This window comes from Martes martes, assembly GCF_963455335.1.
Source record: "Martes martes genome assembly, chromosome: 1".
Classification (NCBI taxonomy): Eukaryota; Metazoa; Chordata; class Mammalia; order Carnivora; family Mustelidae; genus Martes; species Martes martes.
The window spans coordinates 154,566,786-154,590,344 of record NC_137888.1 but is presented as its reverse complement, the minus strand read 5'-3'; the positions used below and the strand labels follow the sequence as shown (position 1 = coordinate 154,590,344).

The window sequence follows — 23,559 nt, the reverse complement described above, 5'->3', positions numbered from 1 at the left end:
TGGCACAGTTCTACGTTTTTGCAAACCTCTTTCGCGCCTGTCGTAATAGATGATAGCTGGGTACGTTCCGTTTTGCGGTATCACATGTCATGGAGCCCCTGGAAAACTCCACCATACGCTCATGAGAGAATGAGAATGCAAAAGGCCGTTATAGCTTAGTAGTATTAGGAATATAATTCTGAGTAAATGTGCCTCCTGAAAGGGTCTCCCCGGACCACACTTTGAGAACCGCTAATTTAAAATAACATTTTTTTAATCATTAAAAAAAAAAGTTGATATGCTTTGTGGAAAAACTTTTAAATATTCAGAAAACTGTAAGTAAGAACATGAGAACTGCCCACCACGTTACAATCCACTATGTTTGTATTTTAATAATAAAGTGTAGCAACTGACTGGTATTTGAGTGGCTTGGATTCGAGGCAGGCTGGGTAGATGTGAGTGGCCTTCAGGTTTTGAATGGGGACAAGGAAGCTCTAATATCCCACAAAGCTGACGCCGGTTCCTGGTTGCAGGCGGAGCTGACCTGGAAACTTCTGCTTGGCCACTGTCCTTTCTAAGGAACTCACCTTCCAGAGCCCGCCCACACAGAACTGGCAGGGGACCCTCTTAGGAGCAGAGACAATGGCGATCTTCAGGCAGCTGTCCCTGGGTGCAAAGGCTGCCCTGGCTGCAGGCACTGTCTTCGTGTCCATGATTGTGTCCCGCTCCTATCTGGCGGGGAGCCTTGAGCTCAGGGCCTGGCGTTGGCTGTTCCGCCTGCAGCTGGCCCTGTTTGCCAACTCGCTCATGCTCATTGGCTCCCTCTACATCTGGCGTAGCGCAGTCAGCAACCTCAGCCACTCCCCAGCCGCAGAGTCCACCTGTTTCCAGCTTTGGAAGATGGCTGTTGCGGCATTTCTCGCCCTGGCCCATTCCAGTTTCTTCACCATGCTCTTTTTAGTGGCGGAGGAGCCCTATCTCTTTTCCTTGGCAGCCTACTCTTGCCTCGGGGCCTACATCATCATGGTCTTCTTCCTCTGTACCCTCAGTGGCATGGAGCAGGCCTACCAGCTCTTGGCCTGGCGCAGTGGTAGGGTTGTGGGCAGCCTTGACAAGACAAGGAAGCTGGCGGTCAGGCCGGCCCTGGCCGTGGCAGTGACTGCCGTGCTCAGCGTGGCTGGGCTCCTGAATGCCGCTCAGCCTCCAGCTGTGAGAACCGTGGAGGTGCCCATCCATCAGCTGCCTCCCTCGATGGACAGCCTCAAGATCGTGCTCCTCTCAGACATTCACTTGGGCCCCACAGTGGGCAGGACCAAGATGGAGATGTTCGTGAGCATGGTGAACATGCTGGAACCAGACGTCACAGTGATCGTGGGTGACCTCTGTGATTCAGAAGCCTCCATCCTCCGAACAGCCGTGGCTCCTTTGGGCCAGCTCCACTCCCGCCTCGGCACCTACTTCGTCACGGGGAATCACGAGTACTACACGTCAGACGTCAGCAACTGGTTTGCGCTGCTGGAATCCCTGAATGTCAAGCCCCTTCACAACGAGAACGTGAAGATTTCCGCCACAGGGGCCCAGCACGGGGCTGGTGAGGGGGAGGACTGGATCTGCTTGGCTGGGGTGGACGATATCGAAGCAGACATCCTGCACTACTCCGGCCACGGCATGGATCTCGTCAAGGCCCTGGGGGGCTGCAGCCCAGACCACACCACCATCTTGCTAGCTCACCAGCCACTGGCGGCCAAGAGAGCCCTGCAGGCTCGGCCAGATATTAACCTGATTCTCTCTGGGCACACGCATGCTGGGCAGATCTTCCCCTTGAACGTGGCCGCCTATCTCTTGAACCCCTTCTTTGCTGGCCTCTACCAAGTGGCCCAGACTACATTTGTATATGTCAGCCCAGGCACGGCCTACTATGGGATACCCATGAGATTGGGTAGCCGGGCGGAAATTACAGAGCTTGTCCTGAAGCGGGCTCCCTGAACCTGGCCCTGCCTCATATGCCTTTTCAGTGCCCTTGCCCATCACCATCCATCCCTCCTTAGAGTGGGTTGCCTGCTTTCCCCCCTCAGCCTCTCCTGCCCAGCCCTGCCAACACACGCTTGGTCACAAGCCTGGCTTGAACAGTGATGTGTGCTGGGGCTGCCTGGCAAGTCCAGGCTGGTTTACTCTGTAGGTGACCAGTGGCTTCTTTATATGTATCTGTGAGACTACTCAAGTCACATGTAAGAACGAGCATCTATTTTCCATGTGACGGGAAGTAAGCTCTCCTCCGCAGAGCTCAGAAGGCTGAATGGAAACATGGGGTTGCTTGAAAGGGATACCTCTCGAAAGCGGAACAGAGAGGAACACTGGCGTTTTTAAAACCCCTTTAGGACTTAGGCAGTTCTCAGGATCATTGATCCAGAGCTTTCTGGGGAAGGGGCCGTGTTGCTAGGTGATCTGGCAGAACAGGCAGGAGGGAGGCCCCGTCTGGCTGCTGGAGAAGAATGTTTCCTTTTGCCTCTTGGTTCTGTCAGAGTCCCCTTTATTGAGGGCATCAGCCAAACCCTCGGGGACGCAGGGCTCTGGCTATTCCGGGCCTCCAGTGCTGCTCTTTTATCGCTTGTGCTCCTGGGCCTTGGGCTGGATAAAAACAGGAGCACAGTGGTAGGCATTGGTAATGCACTGCTGCTTAGGAATTCACAGGGGCGGGGGGGGGGGGGGGTTTGCCTCCCTGGGCTCCTTTAATCCAGTACTTGGGCGAGGTAATTAAGGATAGGCTACCTTTCCCTCCTCGAAGGTGAGAAAACAGGCAGCGAGAAGCAGGGCACTGGCAACATGACAGGGTATGGAGGAGACCCTTGGCCAGAAGCCAGGCCTTCTGCCTCCCTGTCCACGGTCTGGCGCTTAAGGAGCGGCATCTGAGACCAGTGAGTGCAGAGCTCAAACACATGCCGCTGTGCCAAAAGAATGAACAAGGCTCGAGAACCTGAGGGTCTCTCAGGGCCTAGAAGGGGTTTGGCTCGATTGAGCATAGGCTGTCTGTGACATTGGCAGAAGAGTCGAGAAAGTAGACTCCCTCCCCCCACCCACCCACCAGCTCCCAGATTTGGGTCTGTGTTTTGTGAGAAACTGAGGCTCGCTCTCTACCAGGGGAAGTTGAGTTTGCAGGGGGAAGGGGCACAGTTTTGTGCTGTGGCAGGGCCGAGAGACGTTCCCTCCCCCTGGGCCCTGGCTGTGGAATGCCGGGACTGTCTTCCCTGCTGGGTGGCTTCCACGCCAGCACCCTCCTGTCCATCTCTCACCCTGTCCTGACCCCATCAGCGTTGTCCTAGGGCTTGGCCATAGAACCATAGCGCCATGCTGCTGGGCTCTGGACCCTGGAGTGCCCGCTCCCTGCTGGCCAAGCCTCTTGTGCCAGAGGCCAGAGACCCTTCAGCCCTGAGGTAGCAGTAAGTAAGCTCTCCTGTTGGAAAAGGCGTCACTGAGAAGCCAGGGGACCTCGGCTCAGCACTGACTTTTTGTAACCGACAGTCTCTCCAACGGGGAACAGAAAGCCCACTCGGCCTGGAGAAGCTCACCCTGCTGTTCATTGGTCAGGTAGCATCAGGGGAATGACTTGACCTCACCAAGCCTCAGTTTCCCTCACCCTAAAATGAGGATAATTCTGTCTACCTCAGTATTGTTCCACGGGGCTGGTATTAAGACGTGTAGTGAGGTACCTGTGGCCCAGGCGCACAGGAAGCGCTTGGTGGCGTTAATATTTAACCATCACAGGGGCTGGGCTAGGGAGCTGCGCTGGGCCGGGGTGCCCAGAGAACCAATGGAGTGGCCGAGCCTGGGGAATGCTGCCTGCGGCCAGGGTCCGGTGAGGTGTCAAGGCAGCACCTGCTGGGGGTCTGTTTTTCTTGGCCTGTGCTACAGTATCCTTGCACACACTGTGGCCTCAGGGAGTTCCTTATATTTTCCTCCTGTCTTCCTGGTGTGTAACAGAATCCTAGGCGCTCCTGGAGACCCCCTTTCTCATTGGCAGGCAGATGAGGTACTAACAGTGAGCCTTCCAGGCAAATTTAAAATCTGTCTTTGAGTTGGGATTTCAGCGGTTTCTTTATTTTGTATCCCCTTGTGCTTCATCGTCCTTGCAGCCAGGAGTAAGTTTCTGAACCCTCTCCTCCCTCCCTTGTGACCCCATCCCGTTTTCTGGATCATTCCAGTTGACTTTCCTGCTCTCTGTTGCTTAGATCTCACCAGTCTCCTTGCTGCCGTTTATCTTCCAGCCTCAGGTGCAGCTGGTGGCAGTTGACCTTTCTGGATGTTCTTCGTCTGTGTTCTGAGCTTCCTGAGATTAGCTTCCTTCTTTGCTGTTTATCTTGCATCTCTGTCTCCTCTTCTCCTGAGCGCTGTCGTTTTGCGGTCTTGTGTGCCCTCATCCTTGTGCTGAAGTCCTTGCTTACCTGATTGTTTTCCACTCCCAGAAGTAAGACAGGTCCATCCCGGGTGTCTCAGCAAGACTGAGCAGCACCTTCTCGTGCATGGTTTAGATCCCGTGATGAGCTGGAATTCTGCCCCAGCGGAAGCTGCTCCATTACTGTGCACGTGTGGCCCTGGTGGGCGGCTCTCCACGGCACCCTTTGCTTCTGTTCCCTCTTCCTTGCTCACTCACCTCTTTGTTTTGTTCGTTTATGGCTGGGGGAGGTGGTGAGGAACATACACTTGAAGCTTGGGAAGTCTTTCAGTTTCCTTTTAGTTTTTCTTTTAATTTGTTAAACTCAAATTAAAATGAAGCATCATGCTTTTTAAAAATTAGCAGCAGCTGTAGTTTGGGTCTAGGTTTTGTGAGAAATTTGTTATAAAATCTTAATAAGTTAATGCTGAAATATACAACAGTATATTTCACATATGTCTGTTTTTATGCCAATACTGCACTGTATTGATTACTGTAGCCTTGTGATATTTTCTGGAATCAGGAATTGTGAGTCTTCCGACTTTGTTCTTTTTCAAGATTGTCTTGGCTACTTGGGGTTCCTTGAAATTCCATATGAATTTTTCTATTTCTGCAAAAAAAATGCAGTGAAATTTTTTTTTTAAGATTTTATTTATTTATTTGATAGACAGAGATTACAAGTAGTCAGAGAGGCAGGCAGAGAGAGAGGAGGAAGCAGGTTCCCCGCTGAGCAGAGAGCCTGATGCAGGGCTCGATTCGATCCCAGGACCCTGAGACCATGACCTGAGCCGAAGGCAGAGGCTTTAACCCACTGAGCCACCCGGGTGCCCCAGTGCAGTGGAATTTTGATAGAGATTGTATTGAATCTAAGATCGCATTGGGTAGAATGGACATCTTAATAGTCAGTCTTCTAAGGTGTGAACACAGGATATCTTTCCATTAATTTAGTTCTTTCGGCAGTGTTTTGTCATTTTCAGCATATGAGTCTCATCTCCTTGGTTAGATTTATTAAGTATTTTATTCTTTTTGATGCTATTGTAAATGAAACTGTTTTCTTAATTTCCTTTTCAGATTGTTTATTCTCAGTGTATAGAAATGCAGCTGATTTTTATATGTTGATTTTGTGTTCTGCAGTTTTGCTGAATTTGTTTATTAGTCATAGTCATTTTTGGTATATGGTATCTTTTATTTCTTTTTCTTGCTTTGTTGCTCTGGCTAAGACTTCCAAAACTACGCTGAATAGAGGTGGTAAGAGTGGGCATTCTTGCCGTATTTCTGATCATAGAGAAAAAGCTTGTGGTCTTTCATCATTGAATATGATGTTAACTGGACTTTCATATATGGCCTTTATTATGTTGAGGTGATTTCCTTCTAGTTTGTTGAGTGTTGTACTATATTGTTATTGAGTGTTGAACCTTGTCATATCTGTTTTCTGCCTCAATTAAGATGGGCATGTGGTTTTTGTCCTTTATTCTGTTAACATGGTGTATTATAATTACTGATTTTATATGTTGAACTATCCTTGCATTACAGGAATAAATCTCACTTGGTCATGGTGTACTATCCCTTTAATGTGTTGTTGAATTCAGTTTGCTCGTACTTTGTTGAGGATATTTGCGTCAATATTCATCAGACATATTGGCCTGTAGTTTTCTTGTTATGTCTTGTCTTGCCTAGGTATTAAGGTAATGTTAGCCTCATAGAATGAGTTTAGAAGCCTTTCTCCTCTTTCATTTTTTGGCAAAGTTTCAAGAAAACTGGTGTTAATTCTTCTTTAAATGTTTGGTAGAATTCTCTAGTGAAGTCATCTGGTCCTGGGTTTTTCTCTGTGATTTTCAGTTACTGATTATTTTCTTTCCAGTTATTGGTCTCCTCAGATTTTCTGTTTCTTCATGATTCAGTCTTGGTAGTTTTAAGTTTCTAGGAACTTTTTCATTTGTTCTAGATTACCCAGTTTATTGGCATACAGTTGTTCATAGCAGTATCTTGTAATCTTGTTTATTTCTGTGGCATCAGTTGTAGTATCTCCTTTTTCATTTCTGATTTTAGTTATTGAGTCTTCTCTCTTAATTAGTTCATCTAGCTAAAGCTTTGTCAGTTTTGTTGATCTTTAAGAAAAAACCCAATTCTCAGTTTCATTGATTTTTTTTTCTTTCCTGTTATTTTTATTGTTGTTGTTCTGTCTTTCATTTATCTCTGCTCTGATTTTTATTATTTCCTTCTTTCTGCTAGCTTTGGGTTTAGTTTGTTCTTTGGTTCCTTGAGGAATTATGTCTCTTATAGTTCCTTTGTTTGAATCAGGATCTAAAAATAAAAACCATATATTCTATATGATGTATTTCTTAAATCTAAGTCTAGAAAACATCTTCCCTCTTTATTTGTTCAAGTTATCTTAGTATTTCCTACATTTCGGAATTGTGGTGGTTAATGTGTTGTACTATCCCTCATGTTGTCAGTGAGCTAGTAGAGCTAGAGATCTGTAAAAGTTACAGCTAGAGGCTGGATAGTTTCAGGTTCGCCATTTTTCTTTTTTGGGCAGGAAGACTTCATTGCTTTCAGTGATGCTAACACTGACCCACAGGTCTAGTGTTGTGAGCTTGATCTGTCCACTAGAAAGTTCCTCATCATCTTTTTTTTTTTTTTAAGATTTTATTTATTTATTTGACAGAAATCATAAGTAGGCAGAGAGGCGGGGGTGGGGGACAGGGAGAAGCAGGCTTCCTGCTAAGCAGAGAGCCCAATGTGGGGCTCAATCCTAGGACCCTGGGATCATGACCTGAGCCCAAGGCAGAGGCTTTAACCCACTGAGCCACCCAGGCGCCCCCCTCATCATCTTTTCGTCTAATGTTTTAGCAGTCATTGATGATTATGCCTTTTTTTAAAGATTTTATTTATTTATTCGACAGACAAAGATCACAAGTAGGCAGAGAGGCAGGCAGAGAGAGGACAAAGCAGGCCCCCTGCGAAGCAGAGAGCCTGATGCGGGGCTTGATCCCAGGACCCTGGGATAATGACCTGAGCCGAAAGCAGAGGCTTTAACACACTGAGCTACTCAGGCACCCCTATGCCTTTTTTTTAAAGTTTGCTACATTTATTACAGAATTTAGTGAGCCAGAGCACTAAAAAGGCTTTCCAGGAATAGTTAGTTAATTACCTTTTATATATTCAAGAGATAATGGTATCTTCCTTTATCTCTGTTCTGAATTCTGAAGGAGTTTTTGGAGTACTCAGAAATGTAATCCTGCCATCAGCTCCCAAAATAGTGATTTTTTAATTGTATAATTTCTTCTGTATTTACTAACTATGGTTCTTTTACAAAGAACTCTCCTCATCAATTGGGTACTGTGAAAAAGGCTATAACAAAGGCAAGACGGATGCTGGACTCTTCCCTTTTATTCATCAATTGTCAGAATAAAGAGTTGATGCACCAGCATATTCCAAGGATGTCCAGTAAGCTCTTTGGGGTGGGAGGAAGTAACATGAATTTGGCTCTTTTCTTATATCTGGTGTGCTTCAGTCTACTGAAGTGATTTTTTTTTTTTTAGATTTATTTATTTATTTGAGAGAGAGAGAGATTGAACAGAGGGCTAGTGAGAGGGAGAAGCAGACACCCCAGTGAGCAGAGAGCCCTATGCCAGGCTTGATACCAGGACTCTGAGATCATGACCTGAGCTGAAGGCAGACGCCTAACTGACTGAGCCACCCAGGCACACACCCCTGCGTGATAAATCTTTTGATGCTCAAAATCTCCCACCTTTGAGCAGTGGGAGCCCTGCTTCTCTATCATTTTGTTGTGACCGTAATGGTTTGTGATAGTTTTAGGGCTATTTTGTACATATTCTGGCCTAGACTTGGACTAAGTGATTTCCTGAAGGAGCTCTGGTTCCTTTTAGTGGGAAATACTTAGAGACCATAATTTAAGTGCTAGGGGAGCTAGTGTCATTTCTAAGCCGTTTCAGTGTTTATTGCTAGGAAATAAATATTTTTTTAAGAAAGAAAAAAATTATATTAGTATTTCCAATTTAAATGTCAAGTTATGAGCTTTTTTGAAAAATAAACTTTATTTTTTAGAGCACAGCAGACTTGAATGGAAGGTACAGAGATTTCTCACAGAACCCTGGTTATAGGGTTTTTACTTAACTTTCTCTGATTTTATGTTTGTTTCCATTTTACACTGAAAATTTTGGTTCCTAACAACCAGTGTAATTATTTATTTACTTTATCCTACCTACATATATTATGGATTCAAAATAGCAATAAACTATTATTACTAGGATGAAATCTACTGGATACAGTTTTGTTTGTTCATTTGTTTGACCTGAATGCAGCTTAAGATATATTTTTATCCTTAGGCTAAATATCATCAAAATCCTCTTTCAAATTCACTTGAAACGATTCTTTCCTGTGTGGAAAGAAACTTAGGTTTGATATTAACTTTGGAGAACTGTTTTATAATTTTAAGACTCATTATTATTATTATTATTATTTTTAAGACTATGTACTTACCTTTTCTCTGAGCTGAGGAGGCAGAATTAAATCTGTAACTGCCTGTGAGTCCTGGAGGATTTGGGAGCTGGTCTCAAGCTGTGTTCATTTCTCCTCCATTCTGCCATTCTCCTTCCTCTCCCCTTGTAATTTGTGTTCCATTGTCATTGACGCTCTTCCTCTGCTGCCTCTTGGAACACTGCACAAAATCTTTGCGGAACCAGAGAGACAAACGTACATGACAACACTGATAAAAATAGGACGCATAAGCCAGAACGGGTCATCCACAACTTCCTTCCGATCTGTATTGGTTGTCACCCTTCCCTGTGGCTGTTTTGCTTCTTCAACCTGTCTCATGTCTGCTGCTTCCCTGACACTGGGTGTTTGAAAGGCTCTTAGCTCTGGCACAATCAAAGTTTGTTGTATAATCATTGGAAATACCCCTGTCTTTCTGTTCTGTGAGCTGAGGGGTCTGGGAAGCCCATGTGTATAAACACCCTTCTATCGCCATCTTCTCCACTCCCCTTCATCCCTTGTCCCTCAACCCTAGGGCATTGGCAGCCTAGGAGGGTTGGGTCTTTGCCACTCCGGAGCTGAGCAGCTCCTGTCAGGAATTCTCCAGGCTCTTGGGCCCCGGGGGTGAGTAAAAGGGCATACAGGGTGCTGGGGTTACAGATCCATTGAACAGGTGCTTTACCAGGGTCCTACTGAAGGGCTGGAAGATGTAGTTTCTCCGTATAGTCAACATGACCCCTAACTTGTGATGTCACTGAGCACCTTGTATTTCTTTGGTTGTGTTGTGGAATGTGCGGAATGTAATGCTAATATAATGATTTTTAGTCCTGAGTATTAAAAACTTGGGCGATGTTCACCTTGCCTGGTGACATAAATATTGGTATTGTGTTGAGTTTTCTTAAAGAGATGCTTATTTAGCACTGAAATAATCTAAACAGAATAACTTTCAAAATGTTATGTCGGACAGTATTAGGTCTCTGCTGTATAATTGGTTCAAGGGTATTTTGTCTGTACTGCTGTCTTTTTTCTCTAGTATTATATGCATTATACACAGGGGTCTTGGGAAGGTGTGTGGTTTGCCTTGCTTGCAATTGCTTTTTCTTTTCTAAGTTTCTGTGACCTCATGTATTGTAAACACTGATGCTGCCACAGCCCTGCACGTGTGAAATAAAATGATGGCTCTTCAGTATTCCGTTCCTGTGCCAATTAATTTAGAAGGCGTGGAATCTGACCACAGGTCATGTTTTTTGTTCTTTTGTATTTGGGGGGGACTAAGCTCTGAAGGCAGCTTTCCTCTTTCCTTCTCCCCCACCATTTCTCGATTGCCTTACTTCTATCAGAGGTACCACAGCCTAAAGACGTTAAGGAGGCCGGCCCTTTTAGACCAGATCCCCTCAGGTCCTTCAATGTTGAGAGGAGTCACTTTGGAGCTTTGAAACGGATTTTCCCTATTGACCTTGGCCATGACAGCCACCATTTGGAAGCTGTCTCTTAGGTGATGTGGCTTCTGTGGCTGTCCCCATCATTCCACTGTGTGCTACTCTTCCAAGCCTCAGTTTCAGGGACTTGGCACAGTTCCTTGGGTCCAAATAACATGATGTTGTTTATCTATCAGATCAGCGTGACATCCCATGAGATGTGCTGATGACCGGGTTCTCTCGTGGGAGAGAGTGGGGCAGTGGGGGGGGTGGCTGGGACTAGAGAGAGAATGTGTACTGCTATCCTGCCCACTTACAAACAAACCACTCTTGATCCTTTCTACTGAGAGTTTTGAAAAGAATAGAACATTAGCCACAAACACAAACCCTGGGTTTTCCACTTGGCTCTTCCCTCCATAATGCCTCTGACTTGTGTGGGTTCAGGGTCTGTTAAGTAAAGCCATCCCAGTTTGCACTCAGGACCAGGGAAATCACTGTAGGATAGGCGCTCCTTGTTGGACCCACATAGAAGGGCCTGGGTGGGCCGTGGCTCCCTTTCTCCCCAGTCTCCTAAAGAGCGGTAAATGCCATCGCATTTCGGGACACCTGGTATGTCCGCTCAGGTGTATCAGGCCATCCCCAGGTACCCCAGTCCTACTGGGGAAGGCATCACAGTGTTCTTCCTCGAGAGATCCATGCAACCCTCCCTTCGGTCAGTTGGCTGTTGTTGGAGAGGCTGCCCCAGAGCTGGGAACTGGAGGAAGGAATCACAACTTAGCATTGCAGTGGCTGATGTCAGCCTTTTGCTCAGGAGTTCTTGATTTTTTTTTCCTTGTTAGACATGTCAGGCAGCACCCTAGCTGGTTCCACAATCGTCCCACCCACTGGAAATGCTGTGGTCTGTTGCACTCTCGCCTAGCTGGTCGTTGTGGTGCTTATGTGGTCCCTCACTGGGCTTCTCAGGGTTACCAGGGCCCTCCTCAGCATGGCGTTCCTTCCTGGCGGGAGCGTACTCTAGCCTGTCCTGGGGGATATAGTCAGATGGTGGGTTGTCTGGTCAACCATGTTTACATTCCCATCTCTTTGAGGCATCTCACAGTTCCTCAGGATGCCAAGCCCATCCTGGCATGTCCACCTCATTTCCCGTAGGCCAGCATCATGCCCAGGTTCCAAGGAGCTGGATTCCAACAGCATCACTACTAGGTTACGGTACCTTTATCCAGATGGTAACTCACAGGTCATGGGACAGTGCACTGTAAGAGTAAACTTCCCTCTAGCCGGCCTTAAAGTCTGTCCCTCAGGGTCCTCTCCCAGGGTGCGCACATGGTTAAGTCCTGAGCCTTACCCTTCTAGCTGGAGACAATAGTCTCTTTAACGATGGCCATAGAAGCCTCTGGCATCACAGAATGCCTGCAGTGGATATTGATCCCATCTGGCAATCTTTCTTCAAAGCCTCCAACTCTGTGAATAAAAATCAGCCAACCTCACAATCCTTTAATTACCAGTACCTCCCACCACCCCATGCCATTCCAGGGGTAGAGCTAATGCAGATGCCAATTCCTCCCCCTCTGCCAGTCGCTTCTCTCAATCCAGCACAGGTGAGGACCTAGAATTCGTATTTGCATAATGTGGGGTGTCCCCACACACTTAACACCAGCCTGTAGGGTTCTTGTGGCTGTCTGACAGATACAGATCCAGGTCTAGGTTTACAGCCTGAGGATCTGCTCTTGAGGCCAATCCTGGTACCACTGCCTTAATTTGGGTTCTTTAGAAGCAAAACATGAAGCAAGGGCTTGAGTGCAGGTGATCTGATAAGTGATCTGAGAATGCAGGCATGAAGCACAGGTGGAAAGAAACAGGTCTGTAGGAGGTTGTGTCATGGTTCTCGCTGTGGGCAGTAGGGCCAGGGTTCTGTCAGCATCTCCTGGAAGGTACACAGAACATCTCCAGCATTGTCTGCCTACAAGATGCAGCTGTCCACCCCATTGGCTGAGGGTTGGCCCGAGGAGAATGGGCACCCCACCACTCCTGCATCCCTGGGCGAGCAGGGTGTGGGTCTGAGCTGAGACACTGTCAACACGGAGCATACTGAGGTTACTCATGACTGGCCACGGGCTGCAGCTGACGTAGGTATGCTTTAAAAGAGCCTTTCTCGGGGCGCCTGGGTGGCTCAGTGGGTTAAAGCCTCTGCCTTCGGCTCAGGTCATGATCCCAGGGTCCTGGGATCGAGCCCTGCGTCAGGCTCTCTGCTTGGCGGGGAGCCTGCTTCCCCCCCTCTCTCTGCCTACTTGTAACTCTGTCTGTCACGTAAATAAATAAAATCTTTAAAAAAAAAAAAAAAAAGCCCTTCTCAGCCTTCTCTTCTTACTCTTGATGTATTGAAGATCTTTCTGCAAGGGCAAGAGCATCTCGTCAGTCTCAGAAGCCACATTATGCTCCGTCATGCACGTATGCGTGTCTGCTTCACATTCACGGTCAAGGCTCTTACCGTAGAAACCATCATTTATTTCATAAGGACACTTTTTTTTTTTTAAAGATTTATTTATTTAGGGGCACCTGGGTGGCTCAGTGGGTTAAAGCCTCTGCCTTCAGCTCAGGTCATGATCCCAGGGTTCTGGGATCGAGCCCTGCGTCGGGCTCTCTGCTCAGCAGGGAGCCTGCTTCCACTTCTCTCTCTCTCTCTCTGCCTGCCTCTCTGCCTACTTGTGATCTCTGCCTGTCAAATAAATAATAAAATTAAAAATCTTTAAAAAAAAAGATTTATTTATTTGTTTGTTTGTTTGGAGAGAGCGTTCTCCCGCGCACGGGCACAAGCAGGGGGAGAGGCAGAGGGAAAGGGAGAGAATCTTAAGCAGACACACGCTGGGCATGGAGCCTGACAGAGGGCTCAATCTCATGATCCTGAAATCATGCCCAGAGCTGAAATGAAGTCTCTCGCTCAGCCCACAGTGCCACCCAGGCGCCCTTCATCAGGGCAACTTTTTAATTTTATTTATATTTATTTTTCCAGTTTTACTGACAAATGACTCTCCTCACTGTACAGCATGATTTTATTTACATATACTGTGATCACCGCAGTAGCTAATGTCAGTCTTCTCATGTCGACACAATGGAAAGGAAAGAAAGAAAAAAGGAAGAAAGGAAAAAGTTTTCTCTTTGCCATAGGATTTGTAGGATTTACCCTCCTTTTTTTTTTTAATCTAAGATTTTATTGGTTATGAAGCGTGCCTGGGTAGCTCAGTCAGTTAAGCAGCCTACTCTGGGTTTTGGCTCAGGTCATGATCTCAGGGTCCTGGGGTCGAGCCCCACATCAGGCTCCTTGCTCAGTGGGGAGCCTGCTTCTCCCTCTCCCCCTGCTCATGCACATGCTCACTCACTCGCTCACTCTCAAATAAATAAAATATTTTTAAAATTTATTTATTTTGGGGGAATAGGGAGAGGAAGAGGGATAGAGACAAGCAGACTCCGTACTTAGTGCTGAGCCTTATGGAGCTCAATACCAGGACCCCAATATCGCAACCTGAGCCAAAATCAAGAGTTGGACATTCAACCAACTGAGCCACCCAGGCATCCCTAGGATTTACCCTCTTAACAGCTTTCCTGTATATCACACAGCAATGTCAACTAGAGTCACCAATGTTGTGCATTTTGTCTCTAGTGTTTATTTATCTTTTAGCTGGAAGTTTGTATCTTTTGAACTCCTTTCTCCAATCCCCCCCTTTTTAAAATTGTGTCAACATTTTATTAGGAAAATTGTCACACGTAGAGTTGACGGAATTTTATGCTTACCATCCAAATTCTACCATTAACATATTACTGTCGATCTATCCATCCATCCGCCCATCAGTCCATCTTATTTTTTTAGATGCGTCCCAAAGTAAGTTGCAGGCATCAGTGTACTTTCCACTCCAAGCATGTTGCGTATCATTAATTAGAGGTGAATATTGTTTATAGCTCTTTTTCCCCCTTTAAGGTGAACTTTACAGACAATTAAATATACAAATCTAAGGGTACCCTTTGATGAGTATTGAGAAATGCACACCCTGTGTAATCTGAAATCCATATTCAGCTAGCTTACCATTACCCCAGGAAGTTCCCTCATGTTCCTTACCAAGCAGTCCATGCCTCCCCCTCCCAAAGGCAACAACTACCCCTGATTTTTTTCCCAGCATAGATTAGATTTGCCTGTTCTAGAACTTCATATAAATGGGCTCGTACAGTATGAACCTTTTGTGTAGGGCTCAAACTCAGCATGACAGTTTTGAGATTTACCCGTATTATTGGCCGTACCCGTCATTCTGCTTTATTGCTGAGAAGCATTCTATTGTATGAACACACCAAGCTGTGTTCCTCCCTCCTGCTGATGGACATTTGCTTACTTCTGGTTTTAGGCAATTATGAATGAAGCTGCTGTGAACATGTGTTACACGTCTTTTCATGAGCGTATGCTTTTGTTTTTCTTAGAACCAAAAAAAAGGCTTTATTTTGAGGTGCGATTTGGTTTTTGAACAGTGTGGCAATTAAAACAAACACACACAAAGAGAATACCATGTTTCCATCCCAGCTTCCACAGTGATCGGCTTGGCTCCGTGTGCCCTCTGCTCTTTAATTTGCTCTTTTTCTTTTTCATCTGTAGTAACCTCAGAGTTTGTGTCCTTCCACCCATAAAAACTTCTGTACATATGTCTAACTGATGAGAAGTTTTTCTTTTGTGTAATCAGCATGCTTTTGTTTTAGCCAACAGAATGAACAGTAATTCTTTTAATTCCACCTCATGCTGGACTTGTTCAGACTTTCCATGTCTCCACATTGGGTTTTTTGGAAGTTCATTAGAATCAGGATCCAAACCAGGTTCCCATGTTGCATTAGGTCATTATGCCTCTCAAGTTCTCTTTTATTTTCTAACAATATTCTCTTTATTTTGTCTGATTTTAATGTCATCAGTCTACTGAAGCAACTCTATCATTGGACTTCTAGAGTGTCCCACATTTTGGATTTGGCATATTTTACTTCCTTGAGCTATTGGTAGACTGAGGTTCAGCTGAGGTTCAAGTTCAGGAACGAGGACTGCTTCTAGGTGGGGCTGTACTTCCTGTTGAGTCATAGCGTGAGGGACATAATGTCTGCTTGTTCCATTTTTAAGAGGCTGACATGAGCCAAGGAATCATGTACCTGTAACTCACAGGGGTTAATATCTGTGCTGTCTTTAATTTCCCCTTTAACTTCCTCTTTTAAGTCTCTCTCCTTTTTTAAATGCCCCCAATTTTTCTACCTGAGACCAGCGGGAGCCTCTTCAGGTTAGCCCCTGTGTCCTACATCTAACCACCCCTTGGTCCTGGGGGTTCCTCCTGTCCACTGCCCACCTCACTGCCGCCACCAAGGTCCATGACTCTGCTTCCTTTTTGCTTCTCCAGGAAAAGGCCAGAGTGCGCAACATTTGAAAACACACACTTCCACCTGGCCTTCTGTATAAGTTGCTCTCCACAGTTCTTGGCGTGAAACCCAGGCCCACGAATGTGCATGTCAGGCGCGTTTAGTCTGGTCCCTGTCCGCCTTCAGTTCCCTGCTGTGCACTGCCTGTATTGAGGTTCTGGGGCCCCCTCTCAGCATCCCACACACTGTCTCCTCTGCCTGTGTCCTTCCCCTTGCCCGCATCTTCCTCATCCTGGGGCTTAGCTCAAGCCAATAGTTCCCAACGCTGTCTGCACATGACATCATCATCTGGGCAGTTTTAAGAAATGCCGATGCCTCCACCCAAGATCAATTAAAATCTGAATGTCTGGGGATGAGTCCTGACTTTGCTATTTTTAAAAGTTTGCACAGCTGATTCTGATGCGTGGCCAAGGTTGAGAAACAGAGTTCCTCCCTCTGAGAAATTTGTCCTCACGTCCCACTCCCAGGTTACATGCCATTTATTACCACTGCAGCATTCCACTCCAGCCCTGACCCCAGCTTTATTGAGGTATAAGTGATACTAATACCATGTAAGTTAAGGTGTGCAACGTGAACATCTTATCCTTTAGCATCTGGGCCTCACAATGTTGATACCTGGTCTAGAAAGAAGCTTCTTGTAGGTTGTGGCCACATCTGGGTGGCCCCTTATGATACTACTTATAAATGGACAGTAGGGAGATATTTGGGCTGGATTCTGGGGTTGTTTGAATGCAGGGATGGTGCTCCGCTGAGTGGGACAAAGGCCAGAGTCCATTGTCTGCTAAGATCACATCTTGGCAACCTCATGTGCTCCTCTGAGCCCTTTCCCCTAGACAAGCGGGCTGCAAACAGCCCCCTGCATTTCCCAGTGGCTTACCCCCTTTCTACCTGTCTAAAGAATTTCCCCACTTCATGTGCCACCTCTGTACTCACAGAATGGTAGGAAACCCTTTTTTGGCACCTAATTACCTACATGCTGTGAAAATGTTTTTAAAATCATCCATTGGGGCACCTGGTCTAAGAAGTAACTTCTATTTTTCGTGCATTTCTCCAGGAGTTTCTTGCCTTTACTAGAACAAAGTGATAAGTGATTGACGCTCTGGCCCTTTCTTTAGAAATGATTCTTTTTTTTTTTTTTTTAAAGAATTTATTTATTTATTTGACAGAGAAGAGAGGACAAGAGCGGGGAGCAGCAGGGAGAGGAAGAAGCAGGGAGAGAGAGAAGCAGGCTCCCATGGAGCAGAGAGCCTGACATGGGGCTCCATCCCAGAACCCTGGGATCATGACCTGAGCCAAAGGCAGATGCTTAACGGACTGAGCCACCCACACACCCGAGGAATGATTCTTAAATTAGCTATTTATTTACTTTTGGTTAGCTTTACTGAGATGAGCTCATGTATAGTACAGCTTTCCATTCGCCTCTGAGCGATTTACTCCAAGTTGTTTTACTTTCATCACAGTGCTTTAATTCGCTAGTTAGAATGTCTAGGACTTGGGGTCTTACAGTTGTTTCCAGATATGACTTCAAGGGAAGCCTTCAAAGCTGTCATGGACTGTGGTGCTGCTATGAAAAAAAGCTTTAAAAAAAAAAAAAAGCCTAAAGCTGCACAAGGAATCTTACCAACAATGAAGGAAAGCCATCAACTGGTTTCTTAGGGCCCTGGTCCTGTTGGCACCTGTGACCCCTCGCTGCCTTTTCCCGTCCACCAGAGGGCAGTGTTCTATTCTACCTAACTTGGCTTCCCTTTCACATCCTAGCATTTTAGCTTCTGAACAAGTCCCCAGTGTTTCTTGAAATTTAATTTGCCTAGATTTTTTGGTTTTGCTAGAAATACACCTTTCATTGCAACCCAGTGGAGACCTACATCAGGTGCAACTCTATATATGTATGTACAACAGAATCTTCATAAAATAATACTTGTCTTTACCAGGTGCAGTACACTGATATTTTCTGTTCTCTTTCATTTAAACAAGTGCCGATCAGAAAAAAGTTTTTTTAAGTGTCAGTTGTCACTCAAATTAGGTTGATGATTCACAAATTGGATTGCAGCCCATAATTTGAAACAGACTGCCTTCAAGTTCACTTAGTCTAACATCCTGCGTGTTTGTGGAAATGGAGATGTGGGGTTAGAGAGGGTGTTTGCCTCATCACTGCAGGACTTGGAGCCCTTGGAGCTGGGACGGTTGACTTCTCAGTGACATGACTGTCACGGTCCATCCAGTGCTCCAGCCGGTCACAGCCACAGGGAAGGAGGGTGTCTATGTATGTGGGCTTTGCTATACCAAGAAGAGACTCACCTTCAGCAGGGTTTTCTCTTTGGGAATATAATCTCTGAGTCTCAGCCGCCGATTGTCATGCTGGTGCTGGCCTCTGGAAGATAAACTCTTTGGAGTCCTGCCCATGGGTCCTCCCTGATGATTTCTGTTGCCTGGGTGCATTAGCCACGGGCTTAGTGATGCTCTGTTTTACAGCCCAGAACCCAGGCCTTAACTCCATCAGCAAATTCCGCAGATGAAAGAGGCAGGGGGCCACTTGCCATGGTCAGGGTGTCCGCCTCCAAAATGTGGAAGGTGGAGGTTCTCATGTGATCCCCTCCTTGCTCTGTAGAATGCTTCCCAGAGGACGTTCAAGATCGACTACCATCACAACCGCTTCCTGAAGGATGGCCGGCCCTTCCGCTACATCTCGGGGAGCATTCACTACTCCCGCGTGCCCCGCTTCTACTGGAAGGACCGGCTGCTGAAGATGAAGATGGCTGGGCTGAACGCCATCCAAACGTAAGTAGGAGGGCACCGGGTTCTCCCCGGGCCGAGACACCCACACCTGGACAGAGGTACAGCCCCATTCCCAGTGCAGCTAGCGATTTCGTTCCTTGGAATGGGACATGGCGTAATCTGGTGTTCTGGGAGGGGCTTGGCATGAGCTCAGCTAGCCCTTCTTTGGATAATTAACCACCTCTTCCCATCTTGAACTTTGCCCCTGGAAATCATAAAATGAACCTCAGCTTGTGAAGGCAAAGGGGAGTAATAGTGATTGAGCATTTGTCGTGTGGGGGGCACTTTCCGTGAAGGGCTCCATTTCTTCAGTCCCATCTGCAGCTGGTGAAAGTGGAATTTACCCAAGTGCGTCTTTTTGGCCAGAGGTCTCCCTCGCATTTAGAGATAACTGTGTTTGTAGGCAGCCACAGCTTCCCTGAGCTCTTGGGGGCATAGGCCACGGTAGGTAGATTCCTGAACCCAGTTTCCCTTTGTGGTTCTGCGGGGTAATTCTAGAGCCTCGAGTTACAGAATTACCCCAATAACTATCTCTCCTCATGTCTTCTGCTGTTGCATGGTGACTAACTGGGGGGAAAGTTCGGGTGGCTGGCCACTCTGGTTTTCACACTACTGATGAGGATTCCAGATAGCCTCTTCAAGATAAGGGGTGAGAAAAATGCAGAGGCAGATGCCTGGGCCTGGGGACCTACCTGCAGTTTAACACTTAGCTCTGGGGGACTAAGGCCACGGGATTGTGGGAAAAGGCCACAAGCCAGGGGTCATCCGAGAGACCTCTGTGATGGCAGCAGGTAGCTTCGTGATGCCGTTTGTGGCCTAGGCTGAAGGCAGCCAGGAGAACTGATGGAAGTTTTTGTCATGACTTCCTGCGTGCCGTTCCTGACAAAATCTTTTGCAGGAGGACAAAAGGGTCAGAGATTTGGGGGTTTTGTTGTTGTTTTTCCTTAAAAAGCATTTTCAAGAAAATAAGTATACCTCTTATTATCTTAGCATGGATATTTTCATTTTCCTTCGGACTTACACAGGCATAAATAATTTTTATATAGTAGTAATTCACGTTCATGTAATTCTGTGGTTTTTTTTTTTTTTTTAAGTCATTACACAGGAACGGGGCTTCCTCTTGGGTCATAAACATGTCCTCGCCACCAAGTGTGGTTCCATTGGGGGGCTGCTGGAGGGAGCTATGTGAGTGTCTGAGGGCTTACACTTATACTGACGGTTCAGAAATGCCCGGATTTCTGAGCTGTTTCCAGGAAGGGGCTGTGTGTGTCTTGGCAGGTACGTGCCCTGGAACTTTCACGAGCCACAGCCAGGACAGTACGAGTTTTCCGGGGAACAGGATGTGGAATATTTTATTAAGCTGGCCCATGAGCTGGGACTGCTGGTCATCCTGAGGCCTGGACCCTACATCTGTGCAGAGTGGGATATGGTGAGTACAGCTGGGCTGGGTTCTGCCTGGCTGGCATGCACCACCACCTGGGCTGGCGGCTGGAGATCTGGGGGACAGTGAGTGGGAGCGGTTTCAATAAGTCTCTAATTCCAGAGTGCAGTGAGCCTGTCCCTGTAGCCAGGACAGGTGTGTCCTTTACCTTGGAAGTACCTCGGCAGAGAGGGGCCGGTAAGGGTCAGAAAGCAGGCGTCCCCCTCTTGGTGCTCACTCACATGGCTCGGTTTCCCCATTGTAAAAAAACGGGTCATGGTATGGGCTCTGTCTCCCGCCCAAGGTAGTTGCGAAGCTAAGTGGATAATCTATACAAAGGCTTTGATTCTCCAAACACGGCATGTGTGTAAAGTCATCTGACTTTCACTCTTCTATTTCTAATTTCCTTGAAAGTTACAAATGAGAAAGCCCAGTTAATACCCCTTCTTCATGAAACTTTTTTTTCTTCACTGTTAAAATCACTTCTATCCCCTCCCCCATCCCCAGACCTTATAATGGCTTTTCTCTTTCTCTTTTCTCCTCCATCCTAGGGAGGATTACCTGCTTGGCTCTTATTAAAAGAATCTATTATTCTCCGTTCTTCAGATCCAGGTAAGTTGTTACAGATGTCTTGAGATTGCTTATGATATCTTTGGACATTTTATATCAAAAGTGCCCAGTATTTGGAAGGCTGGGGTACTTCTGTCCCTCTGAAAGCTTACTGGAAGTGTGAGGGTTAATCACTGTCCACTGCAGGCATCGCATGTGTGGGAAATAGGGCTCACTTGAACTATTTGACCAGATCTTGCTGATAAACTGGTAGCTTTGAACTGGCATTGGGTCCTGTTTGTGGTTTACCGACTCACTTCAATGCTTTCTCTGCCTACTTTCTCAATAAATTACACGGCCAGCGATAGCATCTAGCTAATCAAAATGGTCTCAGCTGCCAGCTCCAGGGTAATGAGGCGGACTTGTGTCTGTTTGCAGGAACAGGTATGGAGCGGAGTTAAACCTGTCTTGTTTTCCAGACTACCTTGCAGCCGTGGACAAGTGGCTGGGAGTCCTCCTGCCCAAGATGAAGCCTCTCCTCTATCAGAATGGAGGGCCAATCATAACGGTGCAGGTAACCTTGGAGATGAGCAAGGGCGGGCGGTGGGGATGGCTTTCATCCATCCACAGTATATGCAGAAGTGATGTGTCTCTGAGCCATACAGATCTGTTTCTTTGCGAGGCAATGCCACAGCTAGTGATTTTATTGAAGTTGCATTGTGGGGAGGCATTATCATTTTAAATGCCTGCCATAAACCAGGCTGACTTCCCTATAGGTGCTATTTAGTTATTCCAGCCACCATCTCTTTTAGTAGAAGAACTTCAGAGAGGTTGAAGGACTTAGCCAAGGTCACCCAGCTGGCAGGTGGCAGAATCTGGATGGCAGCCTGGGTCCCTTGGTCCACCGATCCTGTGGTCTCTTCCTCTAGTGTCTCTGGCTGCAGGGATGCAGGACAGACTGAATGCTCTGGTGTCTGTCCTGGTTCGGCTGTCAGTTCATGCTGGCATGGGAAGAGGAGGTGGTGAACTGGGGGGCCGCTCTATTTCCCTCCCACTTCCTGCCCTCACCCCCTTCTTCCATCTCTTCTTTGCTCTGCAAAGACTGTGATATTATGGAGTACATCATGTGCCAAGTATTTTCCTTGTTGAAAACAGGGACCCTTGAGCTGCGACACTTTGTGATGTTTGCAGAATTCCTTAGGTTAAAACATGAAAGTGTGTCTATTGGTCATTTGCCAAGGAATAAATGTGATGCTGGCTGCATCCTGAAGCAGTGGGGTGCAGCGTGATGCTCCCTACAGAAGTGTGGCCAAGATTTCCTGCTTACGGCCAATACCAGGGACGGTGGTAGGAACGTGTACTGTGGGAAGGGAGCATGGCCGCTCTTGGCCTGCAGGTGGAGGTCGAATGAGGCAGTGAGAAGGCGGACCTGGCCAGAGGGACCATGCCGACACTGCATGGTGAAGAGAGTCCAGGTTGCTGCTCCCGGAGGGATGACCAGGGAGCACCGAATGCCCCCCCGCCTGTCTTAAGTCTGTACTGGTTAAGTGTACAGGAGCCCATTTTTCTGTATGAGGACTTCAAGGCTGCAACTTGAGTGTGTCTTTGTGTGGCTGGGTCTTCTTCCTTTCTCTTAATCTCAGGTTTTCTGTAGTCTTCCTCGTTTTCTAGTCTCTGCTTCTTTCCAAGTCACTTTGAATTTTTGCTCACAACTTTTCTGTACCTTTTGGTTATCGAAATGCCACAAAAAGCATAATCGGATGTGAACCCTGCAGAGGAGAATGACGTTGGCTATGCTGGGGGCATTGCTCACAGCCTTGGATGGCCTGAACTTGACTTTGGGTCCTCCCCAGCCTCCTCCTCCTTTGCCTGTGACACCTCCACCTGCTTGACTGCCACCTAGTCTGTTTGCCCCTTGACCACTAACTAAGGAGTCAGTGTGGGAAGTACAGAGAAATATGAGAAAATAGAAAAACCCAAATTGTCACCTAAATGGCAGGAGCCAAAAGCAGAGCTCTTCGTATTTCAGGAAGATTTCCTTGAATTTTTTTCCCATGCCTTTAAAAAATTTCTTTTTACAGAGTAAGTTTGAACTGTGTGACCGGTTTCTTACCTGATTTTCCTTATTTTAGTCTAATTTCATAAGCATTTTTTCACATCATTAAAAATGCTTTGGTACGCCTGGGTGGCTCTATTGGTTGAGCATCTGACTTTGGTTCAAGGTCATGATCCCGGGGTCCTAGGATCAAATCCCACGTGGGGCTCTCTGCTCAGCGGGGAGTCTACTTCTCTCTCTCCTTCTCCCCTTTCTCATGTTCTCTCTCTCTTCCCCTCTTTCTCTCATAAAGAAAATCTAAAAAAAAAAAAAAAATTCTTCCTACTGTACACCAAATTCATGGTGGCCTCTTGTCATTTGAGGGCAGTCCTAGTAGGCACACTGTCTGGACGTCTGCCCAGTTGGCTTAGTTGGCATCCATGTGACTCTCAGAACCTCTGTTAGTGCCTCTGTTTGTGAGGTCCTTGTGGCAGTCTGTCTGTGTTCATCCCTGACCGCGGGCGTCTCCATTCTCTTCTGTATGTGACTGGCAGCTATGAGGTCACGCCACAGGTCGCTATTCCTCACATGCCCACCAACTGGCTCTAGAATGGAATAGAAAGCCAATGGGTTAGAAAATTGGCATTGCTTTGCAAAATTTTGGTATGCAAAAGTTTCTGTAAAAGCTGATTTCTGGGGACACCTGCATAGCTCAGTCAGTTAAGCATCTGCCTTCGGCTCAGGTCATGATCCAAGGGTCCTGGGATTGAGACCCACATTGGGCTCCCTGCCCAGTGGGATGCTGTTTCTCCCTCTCCTCTGCTGCTCGCCTTGCTTATGCTCTCTTGCTCTCTCTCTCTCTCTCTCTGTCGAATAAATAAATAAAATCTTATTTAAAAAAAAAACAAGCTGATTTCCATCTCTGTCTACATTCAGGCCATGGGGCAAAATGATAGCTTGACTCAGTTCACAGTGTTTGTGCTCTTGTCTGGGTGCCTGGAGAGTCCAAAGAGACCCCTGT

General features: G+C 46.7%; 2 protein-coding genes across 3 annotated transcripts in view; both read left to right on the top strand.

Moving 5' to 3' along the window:
• GLB1 (galactosidase beta 1) overlaps nt 1–23,559 on the top strand; it is a 79,650-nt gene that overhangs the window by 1,830 nt on the left and 54,261 nt on the right. For both annotated transcript variants that reach the window (XM_080812054.1, XM_080812055.1), the window contains exons 2-5: nt 18,368–18,537; nt 19,813–19,963; nt 20,506–20,566; nt 20,983–21,077. In XM_080812054.1, coding sequence (XP_080668180.1) covers nt 18,368–18,537; nt 19,813–19,963; nt 20,506–20,566; nt 20,983–21,077 — 477 coding nt within the window. The remainder of the gene's footprint in view (nt 1–18,367; nt 18,538–19,812; nt 19,964–20,505; nt 20,567–20,982; nt 21,078–23,559) is intronic.
• On the top strand, nt 622–1,965 carry TMPPE (transmembrane protein with metallophosphoesterase domain; the record flags this gene model as incomplete). Its single annotated transcript, XM_080829716.1, has 1 exon — nt 622–1,965. The coding sequence occupies one exon, from the start codon at nt 622–624 to the stop codon at nt 1,963–1,965; it is 1,344 nt and encodes a 447-aa protein (XP_080685842.1).